This window comes from Myripristis murdjan, chromosome 5 (genome assembly GCF_902150065.1).
Source record: "Myripristis murdjan chromosome 5, fMyrMur1.1, whole genome shotgun sequence".
NCBI classification, from domain to species: Eukaryota; Metazoa; Chordata; class Actinopteri; order Holocentriformes; family Holocentridae; genus Myripristis; species Myripristis murdjan.
Window position 1 is genome coordinate 18,585,154 of NC_043984.1, and position 20,290 is coordinate 18,605,443.

Here is a 20,290-nt window from a genome sequence, read left to right on the forward strand (position 1 = left end):
AGTAGTAAAGTGTGCTTGAAAGACAGTTCAAGTAGTCCCACTGGTCCTACCTCATACAACCTTTTACCAGTTATTATGATGCCTCCCGCAACAGAAAATTAACTCTGGGAATGTTTGGGAGAATTCAGTATATGCAGTATTATAGCATCCCATTAGGGAAAATCTACAGATTTCACAATTTCAATTTCAATTTTATTAATTTGTATAGCCCAGAATCACAAATTACAAATTTGTCCCAAAGGGCTTTACAGAAAAATACAACATCCTCTGTCCTTAGACCCTCACATCGGATGAGGAACAACTCCCTAAAAAACCCCTTTAACAGGAAGAAAAATAGGAAGAAACCTCAGGGGAGCAACAGAGGAGGGATCCCTCCCCAGGACGGACAGACGTGCAATCGATGTTGTAAACACAGAAAACAAACAATAAAATGTATGTGGATAGATAGGTGGCGAATGAGCGATGATGACGCCAAGGGAAGCCGGATGCACCAGAGCAGCCAGGGACCCGGGCCACACAGCCACCTACACCATGAAGACCTGGATCTGGACCTGGTTTTCTTAATGGTATACTGTTGTGTGTAATCATAATCTCGTGCACTTTGTGTAATTATTACTTTATGCACCTTTAATAAATGCACAGACACATAGAGACAAGTTAAGGATGGGAGAAGGGAACTCAATCACTGGGCAGAATTGAGATACAAGTCCCAAAGTCAGCTTACTGGGAGTTTCCCGCTGTATGAATATTTGGGAAAACCAGTCTGAACCAGTCACAAAACAGTTATCATATTTTTAAGCATTAATCATCAGATACTCATGCTGTTTAAGGTATGAAAAGGAGAGATTTTGTTAAAGACACTGAGAGACAGATTAATAACTTGCGTGTTTTTCCTGTGCACGTAATGAGAAGTAGCAACTCTCACAAAAGGGAGAGGTTCCCTAACATGTATTTCTTGATTGGTGTGGTGTCCAAACATGCCCAGTGCTGTCATGCTCAGCCTATGCTGCAGTACATTTAAATCTCCATAAAAGCATTACACCCTGTAGCTAAATCTGTCCCAGCTGTTTTTTATTCTAAAAATAGGTTTGAGTCATCACCCAACCTCCAGTGCTCTATTTGGGGTAACTTTTATCATTATCTCACCTTATTCATCTCCACATCAAGTGCAATAAGAAAATCTGTGACTGCAGAAATAAATGGCTCATTCAAAGTCAGTAAAAAAAAAAAAAGAATTTCAAGAAGTCTGGGAGATAAGATAAGACTTTTGTGTGGAGCTTATAAATCTAGTCAGCTCAAACTGGAGTGAGAAAAAAGGAAAAGAAAAAACAAACAAACAAAAACAAATAGAAAATATCACTGTATAGTTGGTGGCTGTCCAATATAGGCTTACAAGCTCATCCTTAATTGTGAGAGTTGAAATTCTTAGACAAATAGGTTTTATGGGATGGAAAAGGTTTTTTAATTTGCTATGAGGGTTTAAGTCATGGTTTGTCATTTTGTTTTCCACCAGCTGTGGGCCCATGAAGCCCTTTGAGACTCTAACTAAGGCATCTAAATAAACTAGAATACAAAAATACCCCACAGAACTTGTTTAGTCTTTATTGATATTTTTGGTGATGCCCACAATTTACATTTTTTGTTTTTTTACATTAAGTCTCAACATTATGTAATCATGATGACTGAGGAGAAAAACCATCTCTCTGTTGTGAGAGATGCTGTAAAGGGACATTTTTCTAAATAATGTGCCTCCTGTACAGACAGTGCTTGCAACATGTGCTCAGTAAGGCCCTGCACCCACAGTTAATGAGAAGGAGTCTACAAACCGGTACACACACACACACACACACACACACACACACACACACAGTCCAGCACTTGTAAAGGAGAGTCACAGCATCCCTTTATCTTCTAGGGGCAGTTCCTAATCACTGCCAATATGCTCACTGTCAGGTGTCAAGCTTTTCTTCCCGCCACAGTTGCTTTTCTGCACTTCACATCACTTGATATCAGTTTAACAGACTGTGGCCATGCGAGGACAAACCTTGAACTTACTACGAAGACGACAAAAAAAAAAAAAAGAAAAAAAGAAAACATTTTTCCAGTCCAAGTGAAAAAAGTGCATTCATATTCACATTCAGCATTACTTTAGGTCACGTTTACAGTCAAAACAGTTTTGTACTTTTTTAAGACATGTATACACTTCACATTAGTAATATCTATCTCTCAGAATAGCTCGATTACACAGGACTATTTACAGACTTAAATGATTATCTACATGGTGAGGAGCTGCCTGGCTCCCTCAGACTAAAACAAGACAAGAAACAAAACAGAGTCGACCAGTAAAGCTAAAATAGAGACGGGTGAGATAGTGCACTTGATCTAAGAGGAGGCGTAGCTGGACAGACACACAGCTCCTCTGACTACATCAGAGGAGAAATCCTTACACTGACACCACACATGGTAGACATCATACCTCCTCCATGCCCCATAACAAGACCTGGCTACAGAAACTACAAAATAGATAAGTCTTTAACTATACAATTCAAATATACATTACACAAGATGAAAATATATATACTGGTCACTTTTAAAAGATAAAATCTGTTATTCATCAGTAGAATTCACACCAAGGTACACTGCAAATATACAGTAATATAAATATAGTCCATTTAATCCTTGATGTCATGGCTTTGAATACTGTGGTTAAAAAAATAAATGAAGGTATCCTCTTCAAGATAACGCAAACTAAAGTGAGGTCATTTTGAACTTGTCTTGCTGTTGGTGACTGCGGTTGAGTGCCAGTGTGAACGGGAGTCAGACGTGTTTTGGGAAAACTTAAGATTCTCTGCTGGTTCAACCAGGAGTCCAAAAAATCTTCTTTACGGCGGAAGCCTGCTGTGGCCTGACTGAGCTACTCAACTTGTTTTAGTAGCGCTGCAACTGAGAGCGTGAATCTGTGCATGTGACAAGGAATATAAGACTAATTACACTATATAGTTCATTTTTTGATTATTTATTTTTTGATAGTATCAAGCATTAAAATGTTCACAGAGTTAGCTGCTTAATTTTATGCTTTATTAAAGCATACAATTAATTTAAAAACACAATTCTTTCAATTGCACTAATAAGTGTCATCTTTTGATTTTTTGGTCTGTACAGGATAAGTGAAGGAATCTTCTTCTTCGTCTTTTTTTTTTCTTTGTTGAAATGATGAATCTATGTTGTGCTTGTAAAGGCCAAATTGACATTCAGTGGTTTTGTTTGACTCTTAACAGAGTTTGTGCATTATAGTTTGTGCTCCAAATCTATTCACTGATTCTCCAGTTTGGCCATTTCATAATAGCTGTCACTAATTAGACATGTGCATAAATGCTAAAAATAAACAACGTGCCTTGCTTTACTTATTAATTAGGGGCAATGGCCAACTTGTGCAAGTTTAATCCTTTAAGTCTCTTTTGTGCTTTTTTGTACATTTAGAGGAAAGTCACATCTGTATCATGCCAGCTTACAAGGTATTTTTCAGATTGTTGTTTTCAGATCCTCACAAACAGGCTTTGCTGTTGTCAATGAAGAAATTTGATTGCTCTGTGTTTCAAGAGCTTAAATCAAGCTCTTTTTCAGCTGATTGCCAACACCACCTTCCACATTATGAGCGCAGAGATGAGCTGGCTATTCTATTATGCTGTATAAATGTGTGATGTTCAAGTGTTTTATTATCTACATCTTGTTCTTTGGTGGAGTTAATGAAATTAGTGCGTTTCTACAGCAAAGCTACAGAATGTTTAACATGGGTGATGAGACTCTAGTTTTGGATCTCCTCCAGATTACACAAACATTAATAATATCCTTGTCATGTTACATCATGTCACTCCTACACAATGAACGAGAACAACACTGGATACACACAAAATACAGCAGGAGAAAGGCTCGCCTATGTGTGATAGCAACATGTAACATAAACTGGTGTCTTTACAGCAGCCTGAAGCATAGTTTACAATACAGAGAGCCCTCTGAACTTGGCTTTGAAAACAAAGCTACACAATGAGAAGTGTTGTCTAGTTTAGTGCATAAGTGGTGTTATTATAAATTGAACAGAGGTTGCTCATCTAGGTATATACACACAAGAGTTACTGCATACGTTTTAATACAAAATCAAGGAACCTTTTAGTGTTAGACAGACCGTATGGCTTTGACACACATTATCGCTACAGAGGGCAGCAAAGCAAACACTGAAAGGCTTTAAACCTTAAAGATTAAACTCACATTCATCTTGGCTCTATGTGCCACCGTACTGAACAAAAAGCTATGGCTCCCGACCAGACCGGAGCACATAGGTCACACTACATTCCTTCAGCTTCCCTGCACTGTGCAGGGCAGGACGTGGATTTTGCTGGACCTGTGGCAGCGGTGCTGTGTCTGCAGAGGATCCTTATGCTAAGGCAAAGAAAAGCAGACCACAGAACCTCATCTGAAGCCTCATCACAAACTTGGTCACATTAAAGTCTGTCTCATACAGAACAGCAGCGGATACAGCTGCACTGTATCTGTGCTGTCAATCTCACACTGTATCTTCAATCAACTGTGAGTTTTAAGAACAGAAATACCGAATTTTGTCTTCTCATACTGGCTAAAGTAAATTTACAGACTAACTACCTGTCCAGCACATTACTGGGACAGAGTGAAACATTTGGGACATGTTCACAGGTGGTTCCTTGCTGTTTCTTAGGGATGCCTGTGCTTAGCTAAATGGGAGGTTTATGTATTGTGGTGGGATGATTCTGAGGTTAGTAGGACAGTGGTGGGGATTCTCAGCGTTGCAGTGACCCCCAGTGGACACTTTGTGGTTGAACAGTGGATTAGGCTACAGGGGGGTGTCAGATGGGTGTTTCAACAGGCCGAACAGTAATCAAGAGTCAGACTCAGGGGTGACAGGTGTGGTTGGGGTGGTGGGGCTGATGGCGGCGTTCTGGTAGCTCGTTCCGTAGCAGCTATTTGGGGAGAGAGAGTTGGGGTCGAGGGCTTTGTTCCCTCCAGGAGTCAGGTAAGCTCTGGATGCAGGAGCAGATGACAGCGCCTCACCAGGCTTGGCGCCAAGGATGAACCTCGCCTCATCCTGCTCCTCCAGGTTGGAAATATCCTTCATCATGGTTTTACGGTAGGAGACAGACAGCTTGTTGGAGCCATCGGACAGCAGGTTGAAGTGACGGGCGATGAAGACAATGGGCAGAGGAAGCATGGCCGCCACAATGAGAGCAAAGCACATGGCCAGTGCCCACGGAGGGTAACTCTGGAAGCGCTCCTGAGCCTGGAGATGGACATAGTGTTTGCAACCAAAATTTCAACATTAGTATTTGTGCTAATAGCATATACTGAGTACAAATGTATAAATCAAAGCATGGAAAATGTACAGATGCAACAGATACAGCATGTGCAAAATTGCATTTGGTGAAGTGGAATTTACTGAGACAAAAAAAAATCACAAAATATAGTGTATGATAGACTACGCAAAATATGTCAATGAGAAGAACAGGAAAAATGATACATACATACAGTACAGGCCAAAAGTTTGGACACACCTTCTCATTCAATGCGTTTTCTTTATTTTCATGACTATTTACATTGTAGATTCTAACTGAAGGAATCAAAACTATGAATGAACACATGTGGAGTTATGTACTTAACAAAAATGTGAAATAACTGAAAACATGTTTTATATTCTAGTTTCTTCAAAATAGCCACCCTTTGCTCTGATTACTGCTTTGCACACTCTTGGCATTCTCTCGATGAGCTTCAAGAGGTAGTCACCTGAAATGGTTTTCACTTCACAGGTGTGCCTTATCAGGGTTAATTAGTGGAATTTCTTGCTTTATCAATGGGGTTGGGACCATCAGTTGTGTTGTGCAGAAGTCAGGTTACTACACAGCTGACAGCCCTATTGGACAACTGTTAAAATTCATATTATGGCAAGAACCAATCAGCTAACTAAAGAAAAACGAGTGGCCATCATTACTTTAAGAAATGAAGGTCAGTCAGTCCGGAAAATTGCAAAAACTTTAAATGTGTCCCCAAGTGGAGTCGCAAAAACCATCAAGCGCTACAACGAAACTGGCACACATGAGGACCGACCCAGGAAAGGAAGACCAAGAGTCACCTCTGCTTCTGAGGACAAGTTCATCCGTGTCACCAGCCTCAGAAATCGCAAGTTAACAGCAGCTCAGATCAGAGACCAGATAAATGCCACACAGAGTTCTAGCAGCAGACCCATCTCTAGAACAACTGTTAAGAGGAGACTGCGCCAATCAGGCCTTCATGGTCAAATAGCTGCTAGGAAACCACTGCTAAGGAGAGGCAACAAGCAGAAGAGATTTGTTTGGGCCAAGAAACACAAGCAATGGACATTAGACCAGTGGAAATCTGTGCTTTGGTCTGATGAGTCCAAATTTGAGATCTTTGGTTCCAACCGCCGTGTCTTTGTGAGACACAGAAAAGGTGAACGGATGGATTCCACATGCCTGGTTCCCACTGTGAAGCATGGAGGAGGAGGTGTGATGGTGTGGGGGTGTTTTGCTGGTGACACTGTTGGGGATTTATTCAAAATTGAAGGCACACTGAACCAGCATGGCTACCACAGCATCCTGCAGCGGCATGCCATCCCATACGGTTTGCGTTTAGTTGGACGATCATTTATTTTTCAACAGGACAATGACCCCAAACACACCTCCAGGCTGTGTAAGGGCTATTTGACCAAGAAGGAGAGTGATGGAGTGCTGCAGCAGATGACCTGGCCTCCACAGTCACCAGACCTGAACCCAATCGAGATGGTTTGGGGTGAGCTGGACCGCAGAGTGAAGGCAAAGGGGCCAACAAGTGCTAAACACCTCTGGGAACTCCTTCAAGACTGTTGGAAAACCATTTCAGGTGACTACTACTTGAAGCTCATCGAGAGAATGCCAAGAGTGTGCAAAGCAGTAATCAGAGCAAAGGGTGGCTATTTTGAAGAAACTAGAATATAAAACATGTTTTCAGTTATTTCACCTTTTTTTGTTAAGTACATAACTCCACATGTGTTCATTCATAGTTTTGATTCCTTCAGTGAGAATCTACAATGTAAATAGTCATGAAAATAAAGAAAATGCATTGAATGAGAAGGTGTGTCCAAACTTTTGGCCTGTACTGTATAACTGAGGACAATTGACAACAGCCAATTCCAAATTTAAGAGTGCTTGCAAAATGCACACAGTCACAAAGACACAAACTGACCAGCTCTTGGACCCAGGCGTTGTATCCTGGTGGGCTGATGGCCATCTCTATGACAGTGGCAGAGATGAGCACGATGAGACACAGAGGAGAAACGTACTTCCAGATGTAGAAATAGAAGGAATAAGGACGGAAACCCAACATGTCCTCCAGATCTTGCATGAACCTGAAAAAAAACAACACAGGAATTTAACCTGAAAGTTAAGTCTTTCACACAGCTCTTCCTCACACTTCACCAATTAGTAATTCTTCTTGTAATTCAGATTAAAAACTTGTAATTCAGTGCACATTAACGTGATTAATCACAGTTAATCTCTCTCACAGACGTGGAATTTTCTGATGTGCTGTAAATTGGTCTATCTGTCAGCTTAGCTTAAGCTAGTCTTACCTCTTGGTGCCATAGATCCACGAAACAGACACGTTTTCCAGGATGACCACGATGGTGAGCGGCAGACCAGCGGAGTAATCATCAAACATGGTGACAAAATAATTCCCTGAGCGCTGAACAAACAACAGGCCACAGCAAAAGGCTACGATGCAGCAACCCACTGAAGGAAACAGAGAGAAGCGGAAGAAAAGACTATTATTGCAAGTAGAAAGCTATTTTGGATCCATAGATTTGAGAAAGGTGAGATTCAGCACAATCGATTTTTTAATTACTAGTGAGCTGTTTTGTTTTCTGTGGGTCTTCTGCATTCAGTGCATACGCATAAATGCTACTGCGACTAATGCTGTCCATTTCCAAATGTGCTGAGTAGGGGATTTGAACAGCTAATAGAAAATCGCGGTCAGACTACTTTCAGTATAGAGCTCACCTGTCAAAAGCTCCTTCTGGACCTTGTAGGCGTCGAGAACGGGCGTGGTAATACCAGTCATAGTGCCAATCATGCTGCCAAGACCCAGGTTGATCAACATGAAGAAGAACATGACTGACCAGAAAGGAGAAGCTGGGAAATGGGTCATGGCTTCTGTGAAGGCAATGAAGGCCAAGCCTGTGCCCTGCACCGCCTGTAGGGAGCGGGTCAGAGAGATGAGACAGTGAATTCACAGGGAGAGAAGGATGTAAAAGGGTCAAACAGTGATAGAAGCCTATGGGTTCAACTGTGACACACTCTCCCCAAGTAGAGTAGGGGCTTCTGGCACAACTTAACCAACTACCAAAGTGCATGGAGAAGGGAGAAAGTCTACAGAGATCAAAGCTCCGGCAACACTTGTAGCATAAAGAACAAATATATTGACAGACCCTGACGAAGGCCATAAGCTGAAGCGTATAACTCTTCGCTGTGAGCTCTCCCCAAATCCCACCCATGGGACCCACCTTGTTGAGTTCGTCCTCTAGGACACAGGGCTCCAGACCCAGCCGGGAGAAGCTGTCCTCTTTCACCGTCTTGATGACTCCGTACATCTCAGCGTAGTCTGACGTGGTGAGGTGGGAGAAGTTCACATGTGGAGGGATCAGATCGTGGCTCAGAACATTCGAGTTGAGGTACCCGATGATCTTCTCGGCATTCCTGCAGAGACAAAAGCAAAGACAGTCAAGTAAACAAAGGGAGAATGGCTGCTTGAGATGATTTCTTAATTTACCAGTAGTTGACAATAAAGAAAGAACGACTGCATGCTCAGATTCACATAAAGACTGTACTTTGTTGTTTCTACATTTTGGTTGGTAGACCCTCTTTGGGACATCTGGAGTTGAAATTGTCCCTGAGAACGTTTACTGGCTGAAATGTAGACAGTATTATAATCATGTGGTCATTCTTTCATTATTTTCAAGTATGATTTGCTATGACTGGCACCCCCTGATTTTTGGGGTGTGTTTCTTTTGACATTGCATGCTAATCCACCAATAACACATATCTACAAATGGTAAGTCCAAGGCAACTGGACTTTCTACGTAATGCTGAAGCTTCCTCAGGTCTACTTGTAGATATACCATGACCTGGATGACTGAAGACCTTCATATATCACCAATAGCATATATTAGTAGTATTAGTATTCATTTAGAGTAATCTTTGGTAGGGGGCATTGAACTTACTCTACGACACACTTTTCATTCATGATGTTGGCCTTAAAGCCCAGCACAGCGAACACCACCAGTGTGGCCAGAATGGAGGTAAAGAAGTTGATGAAAGAGACGAGCACAGCATCGTAATGACAGTTGTTGTCTATCTTGTTATAGCTGGAGAAAGCTATGACTCCTCCAAATCCAAGGCCTAGGGCGAAGAAGACCTGGGTGGCTGCTTCCCTCCACACCTGAGGCTCCATCATCTTCTCCAGCTGCGGGACACGAATCAATTTGTGTGATTTGATTACAGCTTATTTTTTGAATTATCAGTCCATGATAAATACAGAGGAAAAAGAGAGTGGTGACACCCATTCAGGATGTGATATAGTTTCCTGGGTCTCACCTTGGGAGTGAACATGTGAGCGATACCGTCCACAGATCCCTTCAGCATTAAACACCTGACCAGGAAACAGAAAAGCACTACATAGGGAAAAAGGGAACTGAAGTACATCACCTGTGAAAAGGGGGAGGAAAAGTACAAATTATGAAAGAGCAGCTAGTTGTCTAATTCATATTTTTTTTAATCTCTTTATCCCCTTCTATTCCTGACTACCTTCCCAGAGGAGGCGATTCCTTTAATGACAGCGAGGCAGACGATGATCCAGGCCACCAGCAGGGACAGGGTCATTTTAACGTTGAGGCCGCCGCTCTCTGCGATGGTACTGGTGATGTTCAGAGTCTGACGGTACCAGAAATAGGTGGTGGCTGAGCTTTTGTCGCACTCCGGCTCCACAACTGTGCATCGTAGGTGGAGGGAGGCAGATCACAGTGGTGATGGTATATTTTGGGTGATAAAGCAGGAGAGGAAGTAGGGATGGGAGAGCAGATAAACACAGAGAGAAAGGGTGATGAGGGTGGCAGCAGGATGGGGGGAAGTAGGGAGAAAAATAATGAAGAGGAGAATGTTTTCTCAGGGTCAATATCTCAATTCTCTGCTGGCTTTCATCCCTCCGACATTAAGTGAGCTAAACAAGGTCATCTCTGTATTTAGTATGCAGGGCATGGACACCCGTCCACAACATTTGATGTTTCTCTGTGCACATACAGTTTATTCTCGTCTTGCGGCTCAGCCTTGGGGAAATGATATATGTGTATGTGGCTGGGTTTGGGGTAGACAGAGTTATGATTCTTTTGCTGGAAGACACATGGCCAGCTAATTCAGTCCATCTGTTATGTTACAGGTGGCAGCTATATGACAGGGAGAGGAAATCAAGATGATCTCCTGTGTTTATGAATTACCGCATTATTGCATCATGGCGTTTTGTCCATACAAATATGTTGTTTGCGCATCAGATGCAGATCTATGACAAACATGCCCTAATTCTCCTGTATCTCTCTCCTTCTTTCTTTCTTTGCACACAGTTATATATTGTGCTGCTGGGTACAATCCGTTGTCATTCCAATAAAATGTCTTGCACTTGGCTTTACACTTCTGTCCTTCAATCCCAGCGTCCTTCAGTCTGAGCTGGCGGACTGTCTGAATCCCTGCTCCGCTTCTTCCTGCTGCCAGCCCCAGCGTTGCTGAGTCATGCACGTGCTGAGTGCTTCTAGGCTCTCCTGGGGTTGCACATTATTATCACCTCTAATCTAATAGAGCTTCAGGGGAGTTTAGTCTGGATTACGTATGTCCATCTACTCATGAAGGAACCATGTGAGGAAGTTAACACAATTTGGTCGATCTGCTTGGATGTGTGATTTAGACGCAGGTGGCAGGGCTTGAGGCAGGCAGAATTTAATCTGGAACTTGCACGGTGCACGGTGGCCTATTGGACTATTATGGCGAAAACAAGAACATGACGTTTTTAAGGCCCGACCAAAACAGTGCCATACAAAGATATCAAATGCTAAGTAACAATTCTGAAAATAAGACAATAAAGACAAAATACAATAACTGGAGAAATCACTGTATACTACAAACAGCCTCTTGTTTGAGCAGTACGTTTTAGTATGTGATGCCACTCACTCGCTTGAGTTCCATTCTTTCTTATTGGACAGTCACTCCATGGCAGAGGATACTGGAAGGACTGGAAAAAGTAAAAGATGCTCCAACCGATAATCACGTTATAGTAGAGACCCACAAAGCCACACACCTGTAGAGATATATATATATATAGATAGATAGATAGATAGATAGATAGATAGATAGATAGATAGAGGTTGGTTAGAAAAAATTCTTCCATGACATTTTATACTCTTCCCCCTGCTATGTGATTTTCAGAGTGAAGATACAGGTATTTTTCAAATAAACTATAAATAGCAAGCGCCTAGTCTAATATGCCAACACAGAATTCTATCTGTATATTGTGCAAATGAGGCAGCATCTCTTCTGCATGTCCCATGTCGCTGTCAGTCTCCTAAGCAATCATGCCAGCCAGGACATGCAGGAACTAAATAAGGTTGAGGAAGCCATGAATTATTCAAGTGCTCTCTTTCAGCGGGTTTCAATGGCGATCTTCCACGAGATATTTATAGCTACTTCTGCACCAGCTATGCAACCCCAAAGAGCGGCTAACTTTCACTATCAAACACTCCAATACCTCTGATCACCCAGGAGAGGCAAGGCTGTTGTGGGTATATTATGTCTTGTAACATAATCCTGCTTATGGTTAAATCTGTTTTATGATTGCTTGGTATCTTCATATTGTATGACATGTATCAGTCTGTCTGGGAGCCACAAATACATGTGTCACTTGCTGAGGATCTATTTATAGTGAGATGTAAGAAAAACCTGAAAACCTGAAAAATCACACAAGTGAACTGGCATATTTTTTCCAGAAGCCTGTGCACATTCAGCAGGCGTGTTGTCTTTTAGCTGGGGCTCTGACAGCTATTCCTCCAATACAGCCTCACTGATCCTTATCAGAGGATGCACAAACTCTCTCTCTGCTAAACCTCCCTGAACCTGCTTTCCTGCCTATATCATTAAATTGTCAAGCTGCAGCATAATCACAGAAACTATTGCAGAGAGAGAGGTGACAGGTGATAACTAATCTGATGAGGGTTATGTTCTTCCTGACAGATATAAGTTAAAACGGTTTATGTTATGCTTACCATCAGACTGGACATCCCTATCCCCCCCAAACGGGGACAGACATAGTTCCACACCCCGATGCTCCCACGCCGGATCTTTTGACCCACTGCCAGCTCCAGGAAGAAGAGCGGGATGCCAATAATGATGAGGAGGACGAAGTAGGGAACCAAATAAGCACCTGAAAAACATGGAATCTTATTGAGCTTGTATGCAGCCTTTTGATTCAAGGCTATTGGTGGTATTTGGTGGTAAACTAAACTGCAGGTGGTTTGACATATTAAATGTGATTTTAAATATGATTCAAGTGCTTTGAAATGTCCAAAAAGCTTGGAACTGGAACTCAAGGCTTAAACTTGTTGGTGTTGAACAAGGGTTTTCGTTACAGTTAAAAGACAACATCCAAATGCTGCTAAATGTTTAGCCCTAGTTTAATCATTTAACCCTCCAATTCCAGTTTCAAATGTGTTAAAACTATGATCGAGCATTGTTTCAGATCTAATTGCTACAACACTATCACATGTCCCTCTCCTTGCTGTGAATTTCTGTTGACTAACATTTCAAATGTCTTAGGAAGGTTTTAGGGTCTCGGGTCTGTTGCCTCTGGTTTTCCATTTGAAGAAATGTGGCAAATAAGAACTCTAGTAATACCAGGTGACCCCAGAATGTAAAATATGCAGATGACCTGTCAACTTATGTTGCATATTTGTTGATATGTCAACCAACACACACTGACACGCACGCACACACACACACACACACACACACACACACACACACACACAAACATACATACTTACAGGGACACAGGCTCCCAGCATTTTAGAGACACATTCGTGCTTTTACCTATTTATTTATTTATTATTACGATTGCACAATTGCACGATTGATTGAATTTCCCCTCTGGGGGATTAATAAAGTCTTATTCTATTCTATTCTATTCTATTCTAACATTCACTTTCATATGTCCAGTGCTATAGTCTGCCATTAATGTTTCCCATAACATTCACCTTGGATTTTTTTCCTGCATTTTATGATGTTAATACCACTAAGGTTAACCATTTTCACTCTTTTTCGTGGCAGTTCATTTGCTATCAAATTTTACATGTCAGAATCCTACATGACATGACAGAAGGGATCGTGAGCAAAATCAGACAGATTCTGCTGTGGCAAATAAGCACCCAGGAAGAGATTTTACAGGTCCCAGTTTATGCCATTAACCCCATGAAGTCTGTTTTCCCTGATAATTCTGCTGAAGCTGCTACATTGTGTGTGCCAACAAGTCAATAAGTCAACAAGTCAACAAGGTTAAGTATATACACTACACACAAATAAATATACAATAACAGTGTTGCATCAGGTGTGAAGTAATTATTTAAAACACACTCTCATTTACCAGCAACTTAGAAAATATAATATACTCTGAACACCTCCCCCCTCTTTTTTTAAGCTGAAGACCATCCAACCTCATTGATAATTGTTTTTTTAATTTGATTTGAATTATGAGAGAAGTCTAAATGTGGCCTTTTGCTGCTTAATCCAATGGAGGCATAATCATGATCCAACTGTGTTTTACGTGCAAAGCGTGAGTCATCATCCAGGATGTGAAGACTTATGGCAGGCAAGTATGTATGAATATTAATACATCAAAAGTAGGAATTACATACACTGGCTCACGCAACTTATAGAGGGTGGAGCAATATGGCATAGACTGAGGGAGAAGCGGAAGCAAAGGCTAAGTAAAGAGAGCTGGAATAGAGAGGATAGGGAGGTCAGCAAGGCAAATCTTAGTGAGGCGTTCTGGGGCTTTGCCAGGATCAGCTAACAAATTCTGAACCACTTCAGCCGAATCCACTCCATCACAGGTTATTTGAACTCAGGCCAACGCATAGATATGATATATGGCCAGCTCAGGAGAGAAAGAATGATGGAGGCTGTTAGAGTAAGAGAAAGACATGAGGAGGAAGAGAAATAGAGGAAAAGAGCAGGGGGCTCACAGAGCGATAACTACCCAGCAACACAGACATTTAATGTGTCTGTAATTGGTTGTCAGACAGCAAATTATAGGGTGAAAGATGGCAGCGCTCCGGATCACACAACCTGACCGGTTGGGAACGAGTGTACTGTCGGTAAATTTGGTGTCTGTGCAATAAATCAGGCTGATGACAGGAAGGTTAAACAGGGGCAGCTGATGGGAATGTACACAAAAACATTACAGACTAAAGTGATGTAAACAACATGTTTATCTGCTTATGATGACAAGATTTTTTATCTCCAATGAATTTACACTGCCTACACCTCCGATTACATGCATACTGTACAGAAATAAATCCCTATAACTAATGCAGATACATTAATTTTTAATCGAGCTTTTTGCTGTTGACCAGAGTATCAGTTTAGCCCTGGCCTGCCCTCATGGCAGTAGTAATCAATGAAGCGCAGCTATATTTAGAGTTGGCTGTTTGCTGTGCAGCCCAGCTTCTCTCTTGGCAGCCCAGTCTGAATGTAACGGCAGGCAAGTCAAGCTGCCATGTAGCTCCTGATCATCAGGGTCACTGAGTCACGACAGGTGAGCAGCTACACGTCTGTGCATCTAAAGCTGGGCGTCTCTCTCCAACTCATAGCAGGAGAGTGGGTCACATAGAGTCTACTCTCAGGTGTTGCATGCAAGTTAAGTAATGGCATTCACTTAGGGGTGACAACCCACCTACAAAGGAAATAAAGAATAATGTAAATTGAATGTCAGGACTAAGAAATTTTTGAGTGTGACTGTGTGACTGTGCAAATTGCCAGCAGTCTGCTCTCAGGTGTTGCATGCAAGTCTGGAGAATTTACATCTATTACATCCAGCAGCAAAGCACTTTAAGCTGCATTTCTTCTATGAAATGTGCTATACTATACTTCTTTACCTCTTATTATTATTTGTACCATTATTATTGTTGTTGTTAAGAGCTGAAGCTTGCTGAATCTTGCTGTGCATTGAGACATTGTGACAATCTTCATGACTCTGCTCACAATAGTTTATTCTGCATTTTCCCCCTTTCGTTTAACACCCCGCCCTATTCAACTAGAATCAACAAATAAAAAAGTGGATGTGGATTTCTGAATTTTTTTTACCAGCAAATAATATTTGACTGTGTTGCAAAATGTTGCAGATTAAGAATCAATTCAGACCACGGTGCTTTCTCGCCCAGAGGCTGTTGGCCCCATTACTTAATTGTCAAGCTGCATTACTTAAAATCTCATTCTTTTCAGCCTGTGCACACATAGCAAATTTAAGATGCCATGCTAAACATCTGGGTGGGTATCTGGCTGGTAGCAGTGCACCACAGCCCTGCCATCAAACCAGCACTGAACTGAAGTCCTGCTTTATAACTGCAGTTTGTTGAATTTTGACTGTTTTATAACGAGAGCCCACCATCATGGGACAAAATCAAATATGTTTGATTTTGCCATTAAAGCCCTAGCCAGTCCTAGAAGCTGCATCACTGCAGTGTGACGCTAGAGAACGGTTTCTCCTGTGAGTTCCAGGACACTGAAGATTATGCAAGTGAAGACAAAGACTGAAAATCCAAGGGAAAGTCCTCTAGTGTATCCCTAGCTTAACAATGACAAACAGAGATCTGACCTTGTACAAATGCAAATTAGCCCGCTTGTCTGAATAACACCAACAACTCAACTGTTGCCCTTGTGTTGTCATATAGTTGCACCACAACTGCTGTGATACATAGTTCGTGCTTGTATTTCCAGTGCAAATACTGCAGCATGTATATAATTGTTGAGTGTGCTCTGTGCAACACTGTTCCTATGGACAGCCATCTGCCAAGCTCACCTCCTCCATTCTTTTGGCACAGGTAAGGGAAGCGCCACACGTTTCCCAGGCCCACAGAGAAGCCCACCTGGGCCAGGATATACTGCAGCTTGCTGTTCCAGGCAGGGCGTCCATCATTTTCGGGGAGCTCTATCTGTGGGACTTTCTTCCCAGCAGCTCCTCCAACATTCAGGGAGCTGTTCTTGTAGTCCAGTGGCTCCTCGTGTGCGAGCAGGTCAGCCACCGACTCTGTGACGTGCTCATGGCTTTGCTCGCGCTGTGTCACCTTGCTGTTCTTAGGCATCAGGGACGCTGAGGGTTGGGAGCTGGGAAGGGGGTGGGGGTGGAGAGAGAGAGAGAGTATGGTGGCAACAGAGAGAGGTGATACAGACAGAGAGTGGAGAAGGTTTGGCTGGATGTTATGTGGGAGGAGCTGAGGAGCAAAAGCAAGTGCTGGATTCCAGGTCTGGGCCTCAGTCCTGCATCAGAACAAAGGAGGAACGTAATTAATAATTGTATTTCAGAGTCATCATCAGTATATTAAAATAACATATTCTTTATTTACAAGGAGGTTTTTATTGGACTGATATTCCATTAAAAACATTTTAAATAAAAGGAGGTCAATTGTTTGTCCTTAGCAAGGCCCATTTGATGTACATTTACATTTTAATTTAAAATGGCTGTGGTTCTTAAATAACACTTCAGATAACACAATTATTCCAGCATTTAGTGCTTGGTTAGGCTTGAGATAAAACACTGGCTTGTAACACATGTTCATGGCTCTCTAGAGGCATGAAGGATGTCAACAGAAAGACAGAAGACCATTTGTCAAACCTGTGTGTTAGCTGAACCTGCTTTTTTCAGCAAAAAACTACTCAGTGATGTATTTTTAGGATGTGGCGATTTGATCAGGCATTTTTTAACGTTTGAATAACAGTGCAGCGCCCTTGTCTCCTACGCAAGTTTTTGGTCCCCAAAAAATCCCAATCCTGCAAATTGTTCTACTTAATTTCCCTGTTCTGTGAGCTTAACTTTAGTGAAGCTTTTTCCTGTAAATCCCCTAATCCTCTGAAGCCTTGCAGCAGCATCCTCACCCCCCCTCTCAGGGAGTGGTTGGTTTAACCCAAACGTAACAGAGGAAGTGAGCATGATGCTGTGGATGAACTGCAGTCATGTGTTCTCCTGATCCACATCACAAGCCTGGCGTAGGCTCATTACTTATTGACAGACTCCTTTCTCCTTTATAAAAAAACACTACCATCCACAAAATGCACAACTGCAACACCCGTGGGAGCTGTGGGCACCAGCGGAGAGTAGAAACACACCTTGCACAAAAATGATAATTGAAAACTGTCTGACTCACATTACATTTGTGATAGCAATGGTTGATTGAAAGTCAGTTGAAGCCTGATCAAAACAGAGGGATACATATTTGGACTAACTCAGTGGAAGTGACTTGAGGTCACACAGAGGACACAGAGCAGCAGTTTGAACTGGGGTAACATCCTGAAGGATTGCTGGTTGCTTCAGCTCAAGTGTGATGCAACAGCAGTGATGCTCTAGCCTTCCTCGTCACGACAGCTGCTGCTTACATCAGTCCCGGCCAAACTCTCACACTCTCTCACACTGTCAGCAAATTCTCCATTAGGAGCATTAACTACGGGAGCAGAGGCTCTGCTGCTGACAAGAAAGCTTCAAACAGCAGTCAAAAACGGTTTCATTTGACTGCTTTACAGTGGTATTTAGGATTCTTAATGTACTTTAACTAATGATGCTCAGTATATGCATTTGCTTCACTGGTAGATGATTTTTTTTTTTTTTATATCACAACAGATTTCCCTCTCTGTGCATGTCAAGATCAGCCCATGATGCAATAATCCATGCCCATTCACAAGTTGTACAGGGCACCTCTTCATAATCCCATGTGCATTAACTCTAAAGCCCCCAGCTCTGCTTCTGTCTTGTCATTCAATCCTGTACTGTACAAGACCTAATATCAATCAGCAGTTGCATCATCCAGCCAACACTGAGAAATGAAAACACATCAACTCCCCCAACCAATAATCCTGTGGGGGAAAAATCACCACGGGCAATGTTAAGTCTGGCTGTGCGGTGCAGTTTTACACCACAGCAAAATCCTTTAAAAAAAAAAAAAAAAAAAATCTGTGGAAGACAGGGGTGGGCTTACAAACAAGAGAAATGACAGGTGACCCTTATTCCAGGTGCGTCAGGACAAACCTTTGTCCTTGGATGAGGAAGACCCTCAGATTGTTTCAATACAACCGTCAAAAACTGAAAATTAAATTGAAGGTCATTTTATTTCCTAATCAATCCAACACCGTGATTGCAGCCCCATCACTGATGATGTATCTCTGGTTTTGTTTTTCGTCTACATAATCTAGGTCAGTATTTACATGACTTTAGTTTATTGATTTTTACATCTATTATGACATGGGATAGTATTCATATTAGTAGAGCATTTCTTCAGTACTACAGCACTTCTGCTGAAACCACATAAATAATTTGGTCTGATGCTTGCTTATTCCACACACATAGTACATCAACAGAAGACGGGGTAACATGACACACTTTACAAGGCTGAATAAAGACAACAATAATGCATACAAATATCACTGGTATAATGTGAATCATATGCATAAAAATCAGCCCTCTGTTTTGCAATCATGTTGTTATTCTATAAATGTGCAGCCAAACCGATTTGTTAAAAATGTCTATTCAGTACATCACATCATATTAAATGCAACCTATCTGAATGACTTTAAATAATCCTGGTGTCCTCTCTCACCCTCTGCAAACTCAAACTGATATTAATGTAATTGGTTTAGGGGTGTCATCACCCAAGCTATGCACGCTCAACATGAAAGCACAACAAGGATACTTCATTTAATTTAATCACTATTTCATTACTGCCATTATTGCATGCATATTTATCATATGGGAATGTCACTGAAAATATGTCACACTCTACATTAACTTTTCCACACCAACAAAGGCTGTAAACAGAACACTAACTACAAACATACAACCTTAGCCCTCACTATCCTCATTACTCAAATGCAGATAAAATAAACAGACATTGACTGATGCGCAAACTGAATAGGGTTACATGACACATACATATGAATATGTTTAAATGAGTTTATCTGCGGTTGAGCTGCTTTACAGAAGAAATTAAAGTAATCAAAAATTCTGCTGCATGGCATTAATAGCCTACAGACTGCTGATGATCTGCATTTTGGTTTTAGCCTGATGCATGAAGCCATTGGATCTAAAAGGTATAGAACTTATAAAAGGATTAGCAGGAACAGCCTACATTTGAGGAACTGGGACATCAACTTGCTAAGCGCTGTTGTTTGTGATTAAATCCTCTTTTCACTCAGAAATACGCTAAAACTAGACTGTCTGAAATGTTGTCTTTGAGTTGTGCTGGTTGAAGGTCCTCACTTATCAACCCCACAACACACATCACTCCTCATGCGGACGGGGTGACAGATTGCGCGCCGATATTTATAGCCTGATATTTTGTTATCACCTCTGTCTTTGCTGCTTTAATAGGAATGATGTGACGACTTTTAGGTAGCGTGCACCCAAGGTCAAATAAAAATCACGATTATTCCATGCCATCTGACAGAACTAGGACACTCTAATACGTCTATTTTGTACCTGGTGTAAATTTCTACGCAATTATCCGGAGAAAACTTGAAGTATTTCGAAACACGTGTGTGTTTAAGACGGAAACACAGCAGTTCAAACTCTGTGAAGTTGTGCAGAAATCTCTATTGCAAGAAGCGACACATTAGAGAAAACAGTCTACATCTTTTTTCCCCCCAGGTGATATCACCTATCGAGCTTTTTTGCATGTCGAAATTAAGATGCTCAGTGTTGAAAACAAAATAATTTCTCTCTCACCGTGAGTCTTTTGAAGCGATCCGCAATATCCAGTGTTTAATAACAATGCGGCTGCCAAAGAAAGCCTATCATATCAGGAGAGCGACATTAACATCCGCCTGGCGGCACTTCAGTTTCAGTGTGGTACCCAGCGTCAGGAGCGCTCACAGGAGACTGGAGGACGGAGGCTGCTGGATCACATGCTGCTTGGGCTACA

General features: G+C 41.8%; 1 protein-coding gene across 2 annotated transcripts; it reads right to left on the reverse strand.

The window, feature by feature from the left end:
• Window positions 1–1,590: 1,590 nt before the first annotated feature.
• On the reverse strand, window positions 1,591–20,290 carry LOC115359440 (sodium-dependent neutral amino acid transporter SLC6A17-like). 2 transcript variants are annotated; one of them, XM_030051939.1, is made up of 12 exons: window positions 20,095–20,290; window positions 16,186–16,643; window positions 12,377–12,534; window positions 11,289–11,415; window positions 9,879–10,060; window positions 9,669–9,779; window positions 9,296–9,537; window positions 8,579–8,771; window positions 8,076–8,268; window positions 7,649–7,808; window positions 7,264–7,426; window positions 1,591–5,308 (listed from the first exon to the last, which is right to left on the reverse strand). In XM_030051939.1, the coding sequence occupies exons 2-12, from the start codon at window positions 16,466–16,468 to the stop codon at window positions 4,910–4,912; spliced, it is 2,211 nt and encodes a 736-aa protein (XP_029907799.1). In that variant the 5' UTR covers window positions 16,469–16,643; window positions 20,095–20,290; the 3' UTR covers window positions 1,591–4,909. The 2 variants fall into 2 exon arrangements, with proteins under 2 accessions (XP_029907799.1, XP_029907800.1); XM_030051940.1 differs by having other exon boundaries at window positions 16,186–16,644; window positions 20,098–20,134.

Bases quoted from the DNA above. Each gene is read 5' to 3' on its own strand.
- LOC115359440 (XM_030051939.1), bottom strand. From the start codon at position 16,468: ATGCCTAAGAACAGCAAGGTGACACAGCGCGAGCAAAGCCATGAGCAC. The intron at 8,772-9,295 runs GTAAGTTCAATG...TTGTCTCTGCAG, and splicing joins AATGAAAAGTGTGTCGTAGA to GAATGCCGAGAAGATCATCG. The intron at 7,809-8,075 runs GTGAGCTCTATA...TGTTTCCTTCAG, and splicing joins CCAGAAGGAGCTTTTGACAG to TGGGTTGCTGCATCGTAGCC.